Source organism: Monodon monoceros, unplaced genomic scaffold, assembly GCF_005190385.1.
Source record: "Monodon monoceros isolate NGI ecotype Baffin Bay Population unplaced genomic scaffold, NGI_Narwhal_1 Super_Scaffold_10, whole genome shotgun sequence".
Classification (NCBI taxonomy): Eukaryota; Metazoa; Chordata; class Mammalia; order Artiodactyla; family Monodontidae; genus Monodon; species Monodon monoceros.
This window is the reverse complement of record NW_021703766.1, coordinates 45,990,205-46,008,977: the sequence shown is the minus strand read 5'-3', so window position 1 is coordinate 46,008,977 and position 18,773 is coordinate 45,990,205. Positions and strand designations below refer to the sequence as shown.

At 47.2% G+C, this 18,773-nt stretch overlaps 2 protein-coding genes across 9 annotated transcripts in view; one reads left to right on the top strand and one right to left on the bottom strand.

Moving 5' to 3' along the window:
* FCGBP (Fc fragment of IgG binding protein) overlaps window positions 1-18,773 on the top strand; it is a 141,535-nt gene that overhangs the window by 45,918 nt on the left and 76,844 nt on the right. For 4 of the 8 annotated variants that reach the window (XM_029238810.1, XM_029238851.1, XM_029238795.1 and 1 more), the window contains exons 4-7: window positions 2,685-2,879; window positions 9,427-9,557; window positions 14,395-14,487; window positions 16,582-16,706. The gene's annotated coding sequence lies outside the window, so the exon portion shown is untranslated. Of the gene's footprint in view, window positions 1-115; window positions 437-2,684; window positions 2,880-9,426; window positions 9,558-12,440; window positions 12,504-14,394; window positions 14,488-16,581; window positions 16,707-18,773 lie in introns of those variants that run through there. The other 4 variants (XM_029238827.1, XM_029238818.1, XM_029238836.1 and 1 more) reach the window with 4 other exon arrangements.
* Window positions 5,092-13,765, bottom strand: PSMC4 (proteasome 26S subunit, ATPase 4). The gene is made up of 11 exons (XM_029238902.1): window positions 13,598-13,765; window positions 12,607-12,705; window positions 12,296-12,482; window positions 10,737-10,883; window positions 10,546-10,655; window positions 10,349-10,442; window positions 6,615-6,782; window positions 6,080-6,156; window positions 5,770-5,938; window positions 5,507-5,562; window positions 5,092-5,334 (listed from the first exon to the last, which is right to left on the bottom strand). Exons 1-11 carry the CDS (start codon window positions 13,631-13,633, stop codon window positions 5,221-5,223), a joined length of 1,257 nt encoding a protein of 418 aa, XP_029094735.1. The 5' UTR covers window positions 13,634-13,765; the 3' UTR covers window positions 5,092-5,220.

Genomic DNA, 18,773 nt, shown 5'->3' with positions numbered 1-18,773 from the left:
CGGCTAGAGGCCCTCCAGGTGGAAGTTTACACCACCCCCCTGGGGCTTCTGGGAAATGTAGTCCACAGCCGGAAGCCGGTGGGCTGGGCTCTGAGTGCGCAGGCGCAGGCACGCTCGGGACCGAGCGACTCTAGTCCCGGAGCCGGGAACCCGCGCCCTCGCGAGGTAAGCTGAGAGAACTCACAGCGGGGACCTGCCCAGGCTGTGCGAGCTTCGACGGACCTCCAGAGTCTTGACCGCCGAGTGCGTCCGTGGGTGCCGTCCTGAAGCGAGGCGGATTCTGTCAGAGTCTTCCCTCCGGGTAGTCCCCTCGCGTGTTTCACAGGCGTGTGGCCCTTTGTACCCGGCCTCATGAGCGTGTGTCTGTGTGTGCGCACCTGTCTGCACGCACGCGACGCCGTGAGGGTTGCGGGGCCGACCCCGCCTCTGGCCGAGGGTGAGTTGTGTTTCTGCGTGTGTGTAATTCTTTGGGTGCGAGACGGTGTGTGCCTGCAGCGGCACCTGACAGGAGGGAGGCCACAGAAAGTAGCCTGGAGTGTGATTCGTGACTGAGCAGTGAGGCGAGAGGCGCGGTGGGAGACTGGCTGTGCCGGACTGTGACTGGGGTGATGTGTGTGTGATGGGATGGGTGTGCGGGTCGCTGTGTGACCGGGGCGGTTGGCGAGTGCAGCATAGCTGTGTGAATCTGAGTATCTGCGTGTAGAACGTCACGGGTGCCAGTGGCCTCGTGACTGGGTGTGTGTGATCGTGTGCAGCCACAGGCCTATTATAAAAAGGATATGGTGCATCTTCTTGCAGCATCAGCTGTGTATTTCAAGATTTGGACCGAAGATCTGTAATTTATCTGTCAAACAATTTTGTATAGAATCAAATGAATTTTTTCCTAGAGAAAAATGTAAATCATAGTAATTTTTTTTTAAATATGAAGGAATTCTTTCCACTCTGCTGTGAGGGGTCTCGTGGCAGATACATTTGAGAATCTTGGGCTGAGGGGATAGCTTTATGCTTGGAAAGGCAGCGTGCCATAGTATAGCGAGCCCACAATTAGTCAGACGCTAACACATTTTGCTCTTCCTCTTCCCTTCCCTTTCTGAGCAATTCAGTCCTAAAGCCAAAAGATGGGCTCAGAGCAGGGTCTTTGAGCCTGAGTAGGATGAGGAGGGTGTTCATGCAGCTGGTGGCTTGGTGTAGGGTGACAGGGCTTACTAGGGAGCATTCCAAGTGGTGGAATGGCCCAGCATGGGAGTGTCAGCCTGAGCAGGATAAGGAGGGCATTCACACAGAAGGAATGGCCTGTACGGGATTTCAGAGCCTGAACAGGGTGAAAAGGGCATGTGGGTATGGGTACTGCCCAGCATTGGGTGTTGGAGCCCAAATTGGGGTGTTGGAGACATTCATGTCGGTTGGATATAGGAGGTAGTGAGTCTCAGAACCCAAGTAGGGTGAGGAGAGCATCTGTATGGGGAAGGGCGCAACAGGGTGATAGGAGTTTGTTACATGCAGTGGCAGGCGGGGGTGGAGGTGGGGTTCTGATCAAGTAAGTAAATATATTATTGGGTTGGCCAAAAATTTCATTCGGGGTTCTCTGGAAGCTATTACGAACGAACTCTTTGGCCAACCCAATAAGTGCATTGAGAGCAGCCAAGGTTCTCCCTGTCAGCGGGGAACCTCAGATATGGAAAAGGAGAGAACTAGAATGAACCTTGTGATGGCACGTTGAAACTAGATGCAGTGGTATGAACTCACAATTATATATATGGATCGATATAAAAATAAAAATAAGCAGGTGCTGGGCCACTGAGGTCACCAGGCTCACTTTTGGGGAGAACCCTGCTCTCCCTTGCAGGACTCTGGGTTCAGCGTCTGCCTGGCCTGACGTGTCCCTGCTTTAGCAGGAGGAGTCACCATGCTGAGTGTTCCACTGGAGCCTCCTGTCCTATGACATAAGACAGTAAATATACCTTAAGATCCTGAAGAAGAAGCAAAATGTCCAAGTAATATTTTGGGATAATTTGTGAGGACAAGTAAAAAAACATTAGGTAGTCATTAGGACGTTGAGCACTGTCTTCTTGTGGCTCCTTCTTCTTATGCTCCTTCATCCTCCTCCTCTCCCTTTGAGACTGACATGGAAGACCACGTTTGAGTCATCTAGGTTGGCTTTGGTGTGACCTGTGCCATCATGACATGGCTTCTGGTCTGTGCAGACAGTGGTGACGTTTGTCACGTTGCTGCATTGGTACAGAGTCATTTTTGATCAACAGAGTCCTTTTTAACTACTTAGCAGTACATGCACTGTAGTCTCATCTGAGATATGCTTCCTGATGCTGGTCGTACTCAAAGGAAATGTTACTAAAGAATACATGAAACCTGGGGAAATGATTGACATTTGTCCAAACTGGCTCTATCAATCCAGGGTGCCCTCTCCATTGCAGTAATTACAGATGTGTTCACAAAATGGATCATCACTGCCTATGGGCAGCTGTGTAGGAATTTCTTTTTCAGTGGAAACCTACAGTCTGGTCCTTGGATGATGGTTACGCAAGTGTTTTATTTATAATAAGTTGTTACATTATACACTTATATTTTGGGCTCCTTTATGTGTATTATTTTTACAATTAAAAACAAATAAACAAAAAGGTTTACATATATTTAAGGGTTTTTTTTTTCCCCTCTTGTCTTTGCAGAGCAGAACAGAGAAAAGCGATATGTGTTTCGCTTGGCAGGAAAACACTTGCTTTCAAGACTACACTTCCAAAATGCACGAGTGTCTGGGCTGTTCAGCAAGCCGGCCTTAGTTTTTCCCTCTTAACGCGGTAGCACGTACTTGAGAACAAAAAAAAGCAGCTGCTGACATCCAGGAACTGGCCTGACACTTACAGGTAGGCCTCAGTGGTATTGAAAGCTGGCCTGGTGCTCACAGCGGGGCCTGTTATCCTGTTGCACATGAACAGTCTCACAGAACATCAATATCAAGGTCACTCTGAGACCATAATAATGGTAGGCCATTTCATAATTTTGCCTAAGCACAGACAGCAAGATTGCTGGGCAACCCACAAAATATACCAAATATCCCTTCTCCCAGCTAATGTGAGTGGCTACCACCTCTTACCAGTTATAGCTTTAGCCTCACACTGGTCTGCTGTCATTTCTTAGGTACGTGGCTTTGTTCTTTTCCCAATCTCTTTGCCCTTTATCACTGATGTTTAGGATGTTTGTCACTTCAGCAATTTCCTTCCTTTACCGTCCCTCCAAGAGGACTTGTAAAATCCTTTTTTTCGCGTGGTTTTGTCACTGTCGTTTTTTAAGTACCTATTTTAAAAGGTCAAATATATATAAAGTATATTAGAAACAAAAAGCATTCCCATGTCTCCCTCACCCTGTATTTCCCTGTCTACTTCCAAGAGGCAAGGACTTCCCATCCTCATTTGTTTCTTTTGAAATTTACTTCCGTGTGTCTAAGTTACATGCTTTTGTAAACTCATCATTTTAGATATTAGCCGCTGCTGAATGTGAATGATGAGGACTTTAGGTGTCTTAACAACCCACTTTCCTGTTTCTCTCATGCTGCTTGGTTTCCTCAGAAGGAATCCTTCAATTGCCTACCCAGGGATCTCACTTAATCTCAATCTCGTCTTCTGCACGGCCCAGCTCTCATCCTTGCTCCAGGCACACCAGCCCAGAGACTGCTGGTTCAGCCTTCCCAGAGTAAATCTGAGGTCTTCAGCCAGGCTGGGGAAGGGTCACAGGGCCTGGAGTAACAACAGCTCCTTTGTTTCCTGCATAATCAGTGTATCAGTTCTGGTTTCTATACAGCCTTTCAGGTAGTCCTCCTGTTTCCAGGCCTCACCTTCAGAACCTGGCACCTCTGGTTTCTGAAAGGGGAAAATGACTGTGTCTGGGCTTCCCTTGAGTTCAGGTTCAAGTTTCCTCAGGTCTGCTACATCAATCAGCAGGTATCTGCCCCTTTCCAAAATTGCGTTGCTGCCATCTCCTCTCTCTTCCCGTGTCCATGTGAATTTATACCTTACTTTTGTTTTAGTGAGGTGCCAGGAGAGAGGAAGAATTAACTTCTCCGCTCAACATGCCATGCTTATCTAGCAGAATCACCCCCGTCTCTTCAAGGACCTGTGATTCCTCAACTATTTTTCCTTATATCTTCTTCCCATCTCACTCCCAAATATATAGTGACATTCATACTTTTGTTCAAGGAACATGAACTGAATGTCTACCATGTGTGGGTGCTGGGACTTGAATTGTGATCAAGCTACAATCCCTGACTACTCTACAAGAGGTTCCAGTCTGGAGGAGGCAGGCACTTGGAGATGTAAGGAGTGCAAAGCACAGCATGTGCACGACGCCAGGGCAGTGTAGGGGAAGGGTTACTTCCCTTCGTGGGGCATCAGAAGACTCCCCAGAGGGAGAGGTGTTTAAACAGATTTCAAGAGAAAGTGGGAATTGGTCCTACCAAACACATCTGTGCCCCAACAGGATGGCATGAAGAGCCAGAGACATTCACAGAACCCAGGCATCCAACCTCCCCCCTACCCCCTCATCCCTGCTCTGGGGGACCCTAATGGGTGGTCTCTCTGTCCTTGATTCTCCCTCTGAGTGTGAAGAAGGCAGGAATTGCCCAAGACTCGAATGGTAAATGTGAGTGGGGAGATGGATAGAGACTTTATTTTCTGGTCAGGGGCTGCAGTCTGCTCATTTTCCATCCTTTTCCCCAAATTTCTGGTCATTTAGTTTGAACTCTTTTTTTTTCACGGTACGCAGGCCTCTCACTGTTGTGGCCTCTCCCGTTGCGGAGCACAGGCTCCGGACGCGCAGGCTCAGCGGCCATGGCTCATGGGCCCAGCCGCTCTGCGGCATGTGGGATCCTCCCGGACCGGGGCACGAACCCGTGTCCCCTGCATCGGCAGGCGGACTCTCAACCACTGCGCCACCAGGGAAGCCATAGTTTGAATTCTTTACTTCTCTCTCAAGCTGTAACCCAGACCATGTACCTGCTCATCTGTCAGGAGAGCAGGAGAGGCACAGAGGATCCTATTCAAGGCCCAGCTTCTCCAAAGGAGTTAAACTTGTAAGAAGAAATTAAACAGATTTGATCTTGTTAGTTTATTGAATAAATCAATTCTGGGTAAAGAAAAAACAGAACTAGCTTTGGGGACAGAGGCTGGGGAAGTGAGCGAACCCCCGGCCCCTGTGGTGCGGGCAGAGGGGTCACTTGTAAAACTCATGCTCCTGTTCGTCCTTCTTGATGACTGTCTTGTATGCTTTCTCGAAGTCCTTGGCCAGAACAATGTAGCGGTTCTCTCGGACAGCCAACATCCCGCTCTGTTGAGGGATGACAGTTAAAATCTACTCCCTGCACTCCCCGCCCCTAATGATGGTGCAGGAAGAGACAGAGGCAGCCTAAGACCCAGGGAGGCAATGATGGACAGGACTGCAGCAGAGTGGAGGGTCTTCACACACCCGCTGCCCAATCTAGAGAGAAACCAGCACTCACCTCCTGACAGATGGAGTTGATATCAGCTCCTGAAATCTTATCTGGTCGGGCCACATCTATGGCAGGTGAGTTAAGGAAACCACTCCATGCATGACTGGGTGAATGCCTGGAGCCAGAAGTCGTTCTTGGGCTGTCTTTGTCACCATCCCCCTCCCCAGACCCTGGTCTCCCACCTGCACAGTCTGGGTGGTGGTGATGGCAGAGGTAGAGATCTAATCCCCATTCTCAACGGTGACCCTCCCCTTGCTTCTAGAGCAGGATACAATCTTCCAAGTCAACCTCCTCAGAGAGGTTCATCTTGCTGGTGATAGTGGAGAAAATCAATCTCTTCTGGCGGCGGTCAGGGAGTGGAAATTCAATTTTACGGTCAAGGCGTCCCGGCCGCAGCAGAGCAGGATCCAGGGTGTCTGCTCTGTTTGTGGCCATGATCACCTGGCATCGGGGACAGGCCAGCTCAGACCTCTGTCCCCACTATACTCCATCCTGTCGCAATACCTATCTCCTCACATGCCAGCCTCCATCCTTCCCTGATTCCCACACCACATCTCCCCTCGCCCATCCTGAACCCCAAACCTTGACGTTGACGTTCTGGTCGAATCCATCCATTTGATTCAGTAGCTCCAGCAGGATTCTCTGAACCTCCCTGTCAGCTGGATAGTATATAACACGGTCAGTCCAGGGCATCCCGCATGACAAGCCTGCCCAAGACCCCAGGCCCTGGGACTTCCCTGGTGGCACACTGGTTAATAATCTGCCTGCCAGTGCAGAGGACACGGGTTCAAGCCCCGGTCCAGGGAGCTCTCACATGCCGCGGAGCAACTAAGCCCGTGCGCCACAACTGAGCCTGCGCTCTAGGGCCCGCGAGTCACAACTACTGAGCCCACACGCTGCAACTACTGAAGCCTGTGCGCCTAGAACCAGTGCTCTGCAATGCAGCAAGAGAAGCCTCTGCAATGAGAAGCCTGGGCACCGCAACGAAGAGTAGCCCCTGCTCGCTGCAGCTAGAGAAAGCCCACACGCAGCAACGAAGACCCAACACAGCCAAAAAAATAAAATAAATAAATTCATTAAAAAAAAAGACCCCAGGCCCTGTTTGGGCATCACTCACCCCCTGTCTGGGCATCGAATCTCTTGGTTGCGATGGCATCAATCTCATCTATGAAGATGATGGCAGGTGCGTTCTCCTTGGCCAGGCGGAACACGTCCCGGACCATGCGAGGGCCCTCACCCAGGTACTTCTGTACAAACTCTGAGCCCACAACTCGGATGAATGCAGCTGATGGCAGGATGACAGGGGTTAGACGAGAATGGAACACCTGTAGGGCCCCATAATACTTTAACTGAAACTGAGAATTCCTTGAGGACATCCTTTTCTTTGGATACCCACTCCAAGTAGCCAGGTCATTCTCTCATGACCTGGGCTGGGTTCCAGATCCAGCTAGGCGGACCAGCTTGTACCCCACAGAGACCCAGCAGCACAAATCATGAATCCTGCCTATGGATGTGTCATTTTTTGGCCCAACATTTAAAAATCAGGGTATTAAAAAAAAATGTGTCTGTGCTTCAACATACCGACAAAGAAGAGCTAGAGACATTCATGGAATCCAACATACCAAAAAATGTGAATTTCCGGAGTGCTTGAAAAATCCGTAAGAAAACAAGTTTTCCATACACAGGCATCATGCTGCCTTACCAAGAGCTCAAAGGACCCCTTTTGAATATCATGCAAGAGTCAAGAACCAGGAACACATATTCTGACATAATCAACAAGTGGCAATGTGGTTAAAGACAGGTTTGTTCTGGGCTTGCCTCTCCTTTCCATCTTTTCTTAGAGTTTAACTTGTTTGTTAGTGACTGGATGTGGCTTTGTGTTGCACGGAGCAACCTCCAGGACACTCCTTCCAGCCACCACAGAGAAAGGAGACACAAAGTCCATTATGTAGATCTGGTCATAAACTAGGAGTTGTGCAAGTTGCAGCCCTGTCCCTCTCTAATGTGGTGGCCACTGGCGACAAGGGGCTACTGAGCAACCGCAATGTGGCTGATCCCAAATGAGATGTGCTGTACATGTGAAATACACACCAGACTTCAAAAGACAGTACAAAAAAAGTAAAATATCTCAATAAATGTCCATCAACAAATGAATAGATAAAGTGTGCTATATACATACAATAGGATATTATTTGGCTTTCAAAAGGAAATAAATTCTGGCACATGTTTCAACATGGGTAAGCCCCAAAGACATTATGCTAAGGGAAATAAGCCAGCCATAAAAAGACAAATACTCTATGATTCATCCATGTACATGAGGTGCCCAGAATAGGCAAATTCATAGAGACTGAAAGTAGAACAGAGGTTATCAGGGGCTGCGGGGAGGGAGAAATAGGGAATGATTGTCTAATGGGTATGGAGTTACAGTTTGGATGATGAACAAGTCCCAGAAGTGGACAGTGGTGATGGCTGTACAACACTGTGAATCCACTTGATGCCACTTATAAACTGTATATTTATAAAGTGGTTAAAATGGTAAATTTTATGCTATATATTTTACTACAATAAAAAATTATTGTATTATATATTTTACTACAATAAAAAATTATAGAAAAAACTCAAGTTTTGTATCTGCTGCATGTTAAAATAATAATATTTTTGAGTATACTGGTTAAATAAAAAAACATATTTTAGACGAAGTTCACCTAGTTCTTTTGTTTAAAAAATGAGTACTTAAAAATTTAAATTATATATGTAGCTTCATTATACAGTTGACCCTTGAACAACACAGGGTTTAGGGGTGCTGACCCTCTGTGCATAAAATCTGTGTATAACTTTATAGCTGGCCCTCCAGATCTGCAGTTCTGCCTCTGCGAATTCATCCAACCATGCATCATGTGAAAAAAATCTGGGTGTTAAGTGGACCCTCGAAGTTCAAGCCTCTGTTGTTCGAGGGGCAACTGTATTTCTATTGAACCCTGCCTGTCTAAAACCACCCTGATCTCAGGACAACAGTCGAAATCTCTTAGGTTAGCACTAAGACTATTCATATTCACGCCCATTCTGATCCCTGGACCTGCACAGCTCCTCCTTCAGCCAGCCATTCAACAGTTATTTTCTGAGCACCTACCACAATTCAGCTACTGGGCGGGCACTGGAAACACAAAAAAGGACAAATGCACAAGTTCCCTGCCCTCGTCGAGTTTAGTCATGGTCTACTCACCACTACTCACAACTCCCTAAATGAGTTCTTTCCCACCCCCTGGCCTTCGCAAATGCTATTCCTTCTCCCAACTGTGTGCCTGACAGACTCCTCACACCTCTCTCTGGGAACCCCTACCTAAGAGCCTACGCAGAATGGATTGACAACCCTCCTTTAGGGCTATCCCACTACCTTCCTTGCTTCTTTGGAGCACGTGCTACTCTGTAGGCTGTTCCCACCCAAGCTCACCTCCAAGCATAACCCCCTTGCTCACTTGGCTTCAACTACTGGGGCCTCCTCACTGTTCCTAGAACACTAAGCACACACCTGTCTCAAGGCCTTTGCACCCGAGTCCCTCAGCCTGACACTCCCTCCCCCAGAGGTCCACATGACTCACTCCCTCAAGGCTTCTTCTAGGTCTTCATGTAAATGTCACCTCAGAAAAGTCTTCCCTGACCACCTCCAGTCCCGGCACATAAAGCTGCCGCCCCTGTTATTCCCTATCCCCTGCCCCTTAGTTGTTTTCTTCAGGCATTAGCACCACATGACATATAATCTCTTCATTCATCTGTTAGTGCTTCCTCAACTAAGACATCACCTTTACGGGGGGGGACTTTGTTCTGTTCACTGCCATGCCTTCCGCACCTAGAACACAGCTTGGTACATATTAGGTGCTCAATAAATGTTAACTGACTGAGTTCTAAGTGTTTATTTTCCTTTTTTTCAGCCACACTGGGAGATTCTCCAATGCAGGGGACAGGTCTGACTCATCCCTATATCCCAGCACCTGGGAGAGCAGAAGTTCAATGAATGATCATGACAATGGTTAACATTTACTGTCCACTTACTACGTGCCAGGTATGGTTTTAGAAGCTTTATATTGATTTAATCCTCTGAATAATCCAGAAAATTAAGAAATGGAGGCACAGAGAGGCTAACTTCCAAGTAGTTACATAAACTAACTTACGTAAGTAGTACTAACTTATATAAGTAGGTGTAGGGGGGGCCAGATTTCAAACACAGGCAGTCTGGCCCAGAAAACACACTGCTTACCCACTGCCCTCTACTGCTCCTTGGCTTAGATATATTAAGATTTTAAGATGAGCTGAGTCCTGTCCTTAGGCTTTACAAACAGTAATACAGTGACTTTCAGACATCTTTGTTTAGAACCTACAAGAAGAAATACATCTGTAAACAACCACAGCACACCTGTGTACAATGTTTGTGTTCACAAACAGTACAAGTTCTTACTATGTGGGGTGGACTCCAACGTTTTCTGTTCTGTTTCATTTTTTTTAATTTTTTTAGCTGGTTGCAACCCATGAATTTGAATTCATAATTACTAATGGGTCATTAGTAATGACCCATTAGTAGGAAAAACATGGCATTATTTCATTAATTCCCCACAATCATGCTGTGAAATGAGTGTTCTGTTAGATGAGGAAGTTGAGGCACGAGAGTAAAGTCACTTCCCCAGGACGGCACAGCCACTCAGTAAGACTCACACTGGGTCTTTGACCCTAGAGCCCATGTTCTTAATCGCTGTGCCACACTACTTCCTGGGGAGGATGAGAGAACAAGGAGGATGAGAGGGCAAGGTCGGAAGAGCCCAGAAAGTCAGAGCTCGGGGGAGGGGCCAAGCGGCTCACCTGTCGTGTGATGAGCCACAGCCTTTGCCAACATGGTCTTCCCGCAGCCGGGCGGGCCATACATGAGGACGCCTCGGGGAGGGTCGATGCCGATCTGAAGCACAGAGGTGGACAAGAGCATGAGCCAGGGAGTCCATCACCAACTGGAGACATGGTGGGGGCGGCCTCTCCCTTCCCTGCCAGCTCCAGCTCCTCACCTGCTTGTAGAGCTCAAAGTGCGTAAGGGGGAGCTCCACGGCCTCCCGCACCTCCTGCTTCTGGATGTCCATGCCCCCAATGTCCGCGTACATCACGTCTGGCTTCTGATCTGGTGGAAGAGCAGAGCTGGGGCTCCCAGCCTGGCCCACAGGGTCCCCTCAGGCCTCCCTGGCCCTGGGCTCCCCCTCACCTGAGGTGAGCATCATGATGCTGCTGTCGGCCTCAGGAGGCAGCACGTCCACCAGGGCGTTGCTGTGCTTGTGGAGGGCCACCGAGGCGTTGGGCTTGAGCAGCTCCCGGTCGATGGTGCTCAGGATGCGCACATAGTAGTTGGAGCCTTTGGGACGAGGACAAGAAGGGAGAGGGGAAAATGAGAAGTGCCAGAACCTCAAAACTGCCGACCTCACAGCTGTACCTCCAGGCTGACAGTATCTCTCACTCAGACCCCAAATGGCCCTCCTGGCTTCTAGTCTTGCCTCCTCCAGTCCACCCCCGGCATCCATCCACACTAACAACTTCCCTGTCTATCCCTGACTCTTGAGCTCCAGCCCCAGGTGACCAGCAGCCCCCTGGAATGCCTGCCCGTGGACATCCCCACGGCATGTCTCACTCACCATGTCTCAGTGTGTTCTCAGTATCTTCCCCCCATTTATGCTGCTCCTCCTGGGTCTCTGTCTCAGGGAGGCCCATGGTGCCGAGTCACTAGCGAGAGCTCTAAGCCTCATTCTGGACTTTTCTCTGCTTCCCTCCACAGCCTGTCAGTCACCATGGCGGTCCACCAGCCTCCTAAAATGTCCCTCTGACTAATCCCTTCCCTCCTGCCCAGGGACCCTGCCCTGATTCAGCACCATCCTCTCCCATCTAGGTCTCTGCAGCAGAATCCTTCTTGCTTGCCCAGCCTCCAGTCTCACATCCCCAGTCCACCTTCTACATTTATGGTAGTGACACACACATCTCTTTCTGGCCTCAGTCTCTCCTGACCTTCAGACCTGGCTGTCCAGTGACCTCCCAGACACTTCCCTGTGATGTCCCAGACTGCCCTCACTGTCTCCCTGCAAACCTGCTTTTCTGCCCATGTCTCCGTCTCAGGGATAGCCACTGTCCCCCTAAGTCCTAAAGATCAAAGACACAGGCCTCATTGTGGATATCTCCCTCCCTTCACTACCTCACTACCAGCCCATCAGTCCAATTCCAGGCCCAGTCACACACCTTTCCCCGCAAACTTGATAAGAATATGGCTTGGTCCAGAGGAGCAGAGGCCAGAAGCATGAAAAGACAGATAAGATGCAGAGACAACGCCCATCATGAAGGCAGAGCCTAGACCCACGGTAATAACAGCAGCTCCCATATACTGGGTCCTTACCAGAGCCCAATCTCTTAACACTTCACCTGTGCTTTCAAATTGTAGGTCCCAACCCAGTAGTAATTGTGAAATCATTTGAGAGTCATGACCAGAACATTGTTTAAAACAAAACAGACTAGAACAAAATGGGAAACTAGTTAGAGTATGTCACACATAGTGTGGCTAACTATCGTTTGGTCAAACTTTTACTATATGAGTTATATACACACAGAGAAAGAAAGAGAGAGAACGTAAAATATATTTCCACTTTTGCATCAGACTCAAAAATACGCTGAAAAACACCATTACACTGTCTTGCCTCATTTGCCATTGTAAGTTCCTGGCACGTGGCAGGAAACAGTTAACAGCTGTTGAATGAACAGATGAGTAAACAACCCCCCATGCACCTGTGGTGGAGCCCACGATGGCTGTATTCTGATCCACAGCCTCCAGAAACTGCCCAATAACCAGTGGGATGCTCTGGATTCGCTTCACCTCCTCCTGGGCGTGGAGGAATTCCTTCTTCAGGTTCTTCTGCTCATCCTTGATGTACTCCTCCTGCACCTCCAGGAACTCCAGCTCTTGCTGCAGCTTCTGTGAGCAGAGAGGGAAGAGGTAGGGGATGGCTCCAGGCCTTGCTGAGCCAAGGAGCAGTGGAAGGTGGGGGAAGTATGGGATGCTGGGCCCTGTGCAGGGTCCGGATTGGGTTTGAATGTACCTTGTAGCGGCTGTACAGGTCCTCCAGGTCCTCAGGCTCAGGCCCCAGGAAGGACAGGCCAGTCTGGGGCCGTGACACAGACAGGGCTGGGATCTCATCCTAGACCATGGAGGGAAACTCAGGTTGGAAGAAGAAGGTCCCCTTATGAAAGTATCTAGAGGCCCCCTCCCAATTCACCATGAAGTCACTTGGCCCCTAACAGGCTCCTGACATCATTCAGCTCCCTAAATAGATCCTGGAAACCTCTCAGTCCCCTAAACAGGTTTCTGAAGTCACCCAACTCCTCACAGGCCCCTCGGTCAAACAGCCTTCCAAACAGATCTTCTGGTATCATATGGCACTTGTCACATGTCTGCAATGTCACCCAACTCCCATCTAGGGCCTAAATGTCTGATCAACTCCTTACTAGACCCCAATGCCCTCCAGGCCCCCTCAACAGGTTCCTAATATCACATGGCTCTCTCAATTGACAAAGTCACCATGCCTTCATACAGTCCGGGCGTTACTCAGTTACCTCCCGAAGACGCCTCATGACACAGAACTCCAACTCGCACTAGACCCTTATGTCATCCAGCTCCCAGGTAGTCCCCAAACATCACTCGGCCAGACCACATACATTACTCGGCCCTCCAACACCAGCCAAGCCCCGAATGTCAGTCAGCTCCCCAGCCCAGCCGCAGATATCATTCGGCCCCACGGCCGAATCCCATACATCACTCACTACCGACCCATCCCCAGTGCCGCCGGGTCACCGATGTCACAGCATTCCCAGCTAAACCTCGAAATCATTCAGTCCCAAAGAACCTCTGATGTCACTCGTTTCCTCAGACCAGCTTTCCGAGCCCTACTGCCCTCCCAGCATCACTCAGCCACAGCCCAGGCCTCGGGACGGCACGAAGCTCTCCACTGAGACCTCCGAAAACACTCAGACCCAGGCCTGGATCCCGAAGTCGCTCAACATCCCATTCAGGTCGGCTTCGCCCTCTCGGACCTGAGCTTTCTCCACCAGGATGCCTATCTCCTCCATAGCGACCAAGCCGGCCTCTGTGCAGCCCGGCCTAAGCCAGTCACCGCTTCCGCTGATGCCACCGGAAAGCCAGGGCCTGGATGGATTCTGGAAAACGTAGTTTAAGACACCAAGGAGAGACGGCCGGATGGCCCGGATAGGCCGGATAGATGAAGGGCAGGGCGACCTAGTCCTGAGCTCCTCCCCCAAGATATGCTCATGCGCACTCCGTACCGCGCGAGCGCGCGGGCGGGCCCGGGGCGGTGCGCGTGTGCAATAGCGCGCCTTTGGCGCAGTCTCGCACTGCGTTCTCGCTCGCGGGTTTTCTCGCCGGCGCGCTGCCCTCGTTGCTCTTTGACCTGAAGAGTTTCCCAGAGATCTGTTAGAGTCTGATGGCAAAGTGCTCTTTTATCTTTAGTGGCGGGGCTGGAGCTGCCTTTGGCCGGGTTTCGCAGAGGGGCTCTTTTAGGTGGTTTCCAAGTAGGCTGCAGCCGAGGATTGCCCCCCGCGCGGGGGCGGGAAGACGGGGGCTGCCCCTGAGAATGACACTTCTTATCGGGCTCCATCCCGGGGGTGAGGAGCCCCAAGCCTGCCATTACCAGTTACTTCATTACCGTGAATCAAGTAGAACCCACGCATTAGGGCTGGAGAAGGTGAGGCAGCGGTGCCAGGAGTTGGGTCACGCAGGAGAACTGCGGGCCTATAAAGACCAGGCCCTGTGCTTAAGTCTTACATGCTCACCTCATCGAATCTTGACAGACATTATGTTCCCTCTTTTACAGGGAAAGAAACCAGAGCGTGGGGCCCCAGATCTGTTTGTCCTCAAAGCCTGTTCTTCTGGCCGCTGTTCATCACACCAGCTACAGTTTTGTCAAGTAAACTTTTTATTCAAGTACAGAGAAGTATACATATCATTAGTGTGCAGTTCAACGAATTTACACAAAGTAAACACACCCATATAACCAATACTCAGATCAAAAAACCAAACAGAGAAGCCCCCAGAAGCTCTGCACATGCTCTTTCTGCCACCCTCATCCCCTCTGAAAGTTATCATTTACCTGATTTCTAACAGCATGGATTACTTTGTCTGTTTCAAACTCTCTAGGGACCCATACAGTGTGTACTGTGTTTTTACCTTCTTTTACTTAACATGTTTGTGAGATTCATATTGTGTGTAGGGATAGTTCTTTCATTTTCATTTGTGTATGGTTTCCATTGTGTGAATATGCCTAAAACTGGATATTTTCCTGTTTGGGGCTATACTGATGCTATGAATATTTTAATACATTTCTTTGGTAAACATGGGAATATACTCCAGGGCAGGTATGTGTTTAGCTTTAGCAGACACTGTCAAACTATAGTACTAACTTACACTCCCACCAGTGGAGCATACATTTGATACAGTCTGCCATAAAAATTTTTTTTTGTGCAACGTCACTAATTATTAGAGAAAAGCAAATCAAAACTACAATGAGATACCACCTCACACCGGTCAGAATGGCCATCATTAAAAAGTCTACAAATAACAAATGCTGGAGAGGGTGTGGAGAAAAGGGAACCCTCCTGCACTGTTGGTGGGAATGTAAGTTGATGCATCCACTGTGGAAAACAGTATGGAGGTTCCTCAGAAAACTAAAAATAGAATTACCATATGATCCAGTGATCCCAGTCCTGGGCATATAACCAGACAAAACTATAATTGTAAAAGATACATGTACCCCTATGTCCATAGCAACACTATTCACAATAGCCTAAACAACATAGTGTCCATCGACAGATGAATGGATAAAGAAGGTGTGGTACATATATACAATGGAATACTACTCAGCCATGAAAAAGAACAAAATAATGCCATTTGCAGCAACATGGATACAACTACAGATTATCATACTAAGTGAAGTCAGAAAGAGAAAGACAAATACCATATGATATCACTTATGAGTGGGATCTAAAATATGGCACAAATGAACCTATCTACAAAAGAGAAACAGACTCACAGACATAGAGAACAGACTTGTGGTTGCCAAGGGGGATGGGGGAAGGGAGAGGGATGGACTGGGAGTTTGGGGTTGGTAGATGCAAACTATTACATTTAGAATGGATAAATAACAAGGTCCTAATGTATAGCACAGAGAACTATATTCAGTATCCTGTGATAAACCATAATGGAAAAGAATATTAAAAAAGAATGCAAAAAAAATTTTTCCGCCATTCTCAGCGGTGTGTGGTGGGTTGTCACACTAGACACCGTTTTGTGTGAGAACTTTTAGCCAGGCAATATCCAAACCGTGATCTCTGAATCCTTACAACACTTTCAGGGGTAGGTTTGCGTTTCCTCATTTTACAGATGAGGACACTGAGGCTCAGACAAGAGAAAGTCACTTCCACTAAGTCAAAGAAAGTCAGTGGTTCCTGCTCAGTGTCAGCCCTACACAGGGGGAACCCAGAGATTAATCAGATCTGGTCCCTGTCTTCCTAGTTTAAGGTCCCAGTGTTTTTATTTCCACAAAAAAGGGAAAACAATGGCAACAAGTCCTTCCTTTTTTCTCTGCATTGACAGCCCTCAGTTCCATCTTTCTTATCTCTGTCTAACACCCAGAAGGCATCCCAGATTTCTACTTGAGTCTTAGAGTCTATGAGTTATTCCCCCAAGCCCAGTCAAATTGCCTCCAAGTTCTCTTTGCTACCTTTGGCAATGATAAATCAATGTATCCCTTTGGAATCTTTATGGAGAATAATCATAAGTAGCCATTTCCTGAACACTGACCATGTGCCTGGTTCTTTGCTAAGCATTTTACCTCATTATCTCATTTAATCTTCTCAACAATCTTAGGGGGTAGTAAAAGTAACCACTTATACAGTGTCCTTACCTTGTGCCAGAGACTCATGCGTGTCTTATATATATCATGATTTAATCTCAGATTCAAGTGGGATTTGAAATGGGAGCTGTTGTCTTCTTTCTTTTTCAGGTCCTACATGAGAAACCAGGCTCAGAGAGGTGAAGTCACTTGCCCAAGATTACACAGCAAATAACTGGTAGACCTGGCATTCAAATCCAGAGCTATCATTTGGATTTGCAGATGATCTTTGACAGGTAAGCCAGTTGTTTTCAAAAAGGAGGACATCAAATCATTTAGGGAGATTTTTCAAGCTAGACCCACCTTTCCTAGCACCCTATCATTATGATCCTCCCCTCCATCTCCCAGTTAAGAACCACACTTCTAGGTCATTTCACAGTGGGCATATTAAAGCCAGGACCAGCCCAGCTGACTAAAATTTAACTCTCCTGGTTTAAGGCCAGGGCTTTCTTCCTTTCGACTACACTGCCTTCTAACAAAAGTCCTGAGCAGCTCTTGTTTTGAGTGAGGGGGTTCATGAATCTGTGTCTTTAGAGCCCTGGGTGAAGCTAAGTGCATACAGGAGCCAGCAGACAGGTCTGTAAAGATAGCTGGGCTGGCAGAGAACCTATTCCTCATCTACAGAGAGTGGTTGAAACTCAACTCCAGCCACAATAGCCATGCCAGAGTGTTGGCCTATTGTTGCCAGATCTGGTGTTTCAACAGAAGTCAAGAATCGAGAGTTTCAAGTGAAGTCCTTTTCTTTTTTGGCCACACTGTGCAGCATGTGGGATCTTAGTTCCCGGACCAGGGATTGAACCCGCACACCCTGCAGTGGAAGCGCGAAGTCTTAAGCACTGGACCTCCAGGGAAGTCCCTGTCAAGTGAAGTCTTCTAATTTTCAAATGTTGACAATAAATTCAAACACAAAAACACCATGCAAGCCAAATAAAACACATCTGGGGGCTTCATATAGTAGATAGATGACACCTGGTCTAGGTTTATATCCTGTCCCCAGTATTACTATCAAAGGTCCAGGAAGGAAGAGATTTACTTACTCCCAGGGTAGAAGTAGAGGGAGAGGTCTGAACTATTCAGAAGGCAGCAAAAATATGGAGTAAAGGTTAGGTAAGTATTAAACTCCAGGAAGGAGCAAATGTAAATGTCTAACAATAAATGATTGGTTAAATAACCTTTAAACCATCCATCCATTATAGGCTATCACAATTTTAAAAAGTGGTGTAGAATATTTAATGATATGCCATATGTTCACAAAATATGTAACAACTAAAAAAAAATAGACAACAAAGCAATACAGTATAAACCCTTCTCAAAAGTCTTTTTATTTTGAAATTTCAGTTACAGAAACTTCTCAGACTGGTAAATACTCTTTACCCAGATTCCCCAAATGTTAATATTTGAACACATTTGCTTTATCATTCTCTTTTTCTCTATATGTTCATTCTTATATATGTGTGTATGTATACACATACATATTATACATATAGCTTATGTATATTATACATATGTCTATATAATTTGTTTATTTTAACTGCTACTGGGATTTTTATTTGGATTGCATTAAATCGATAGATCAATTTGGAGAGAACTGGCACCTTAACAATATTGTCTTCCCATTCATAATAGTGGTATGTCTCTCCATTTATTTAGTTCTTCTTTGATTTCCTTCTTTAGTGTTTGTCCCTTTCAGTATACAGACACGGCACATATTTTGCTAGACTTATACCTAATACAATTTTTCAAGCTATTTAAAATAGTGCTTTTTAAAAAACCAGGTATAATTGATATACCATAAACTGCACATATTCAAAGTATACAATTTGATAAGTTTTGGCATACATGTACACGCAATACTATCACCAGAGTCAAGATAATGAACATATCTATTACCCTCAAAAGTTTCTTCACGTCCCTTTGTACTGTCTCCCGCCTGCCCTCTCCTTGCCTCCATGTCCGAAAATTCTCATTCATTTGCACATTTTAGAATTTTATGTAAATGGAATCAAATGGTATGCACTCTTTCACTCAGCATTATTCTCACATCCACGTTATTGTGTGTATCAACAGTTCATTCCTTTTTATTGCTGAGTGTTCCATTGTATTGATTGACAGTCTTTGGCTATTACAAGTAAAGTTGTTATGAACATTTATATACAAGTTGGATGTGTGCTTTTATTTCTTTTGGGTAAATACCTGGGGGTGGATTGGCTAGGTCATATGGTAGGTGTACGTTTAACTTTTTAAGAAGCTGCCAAACTGATTCCCAAAGTGGTTGTGCCATTTCACATTCCCATTAGCAGTGT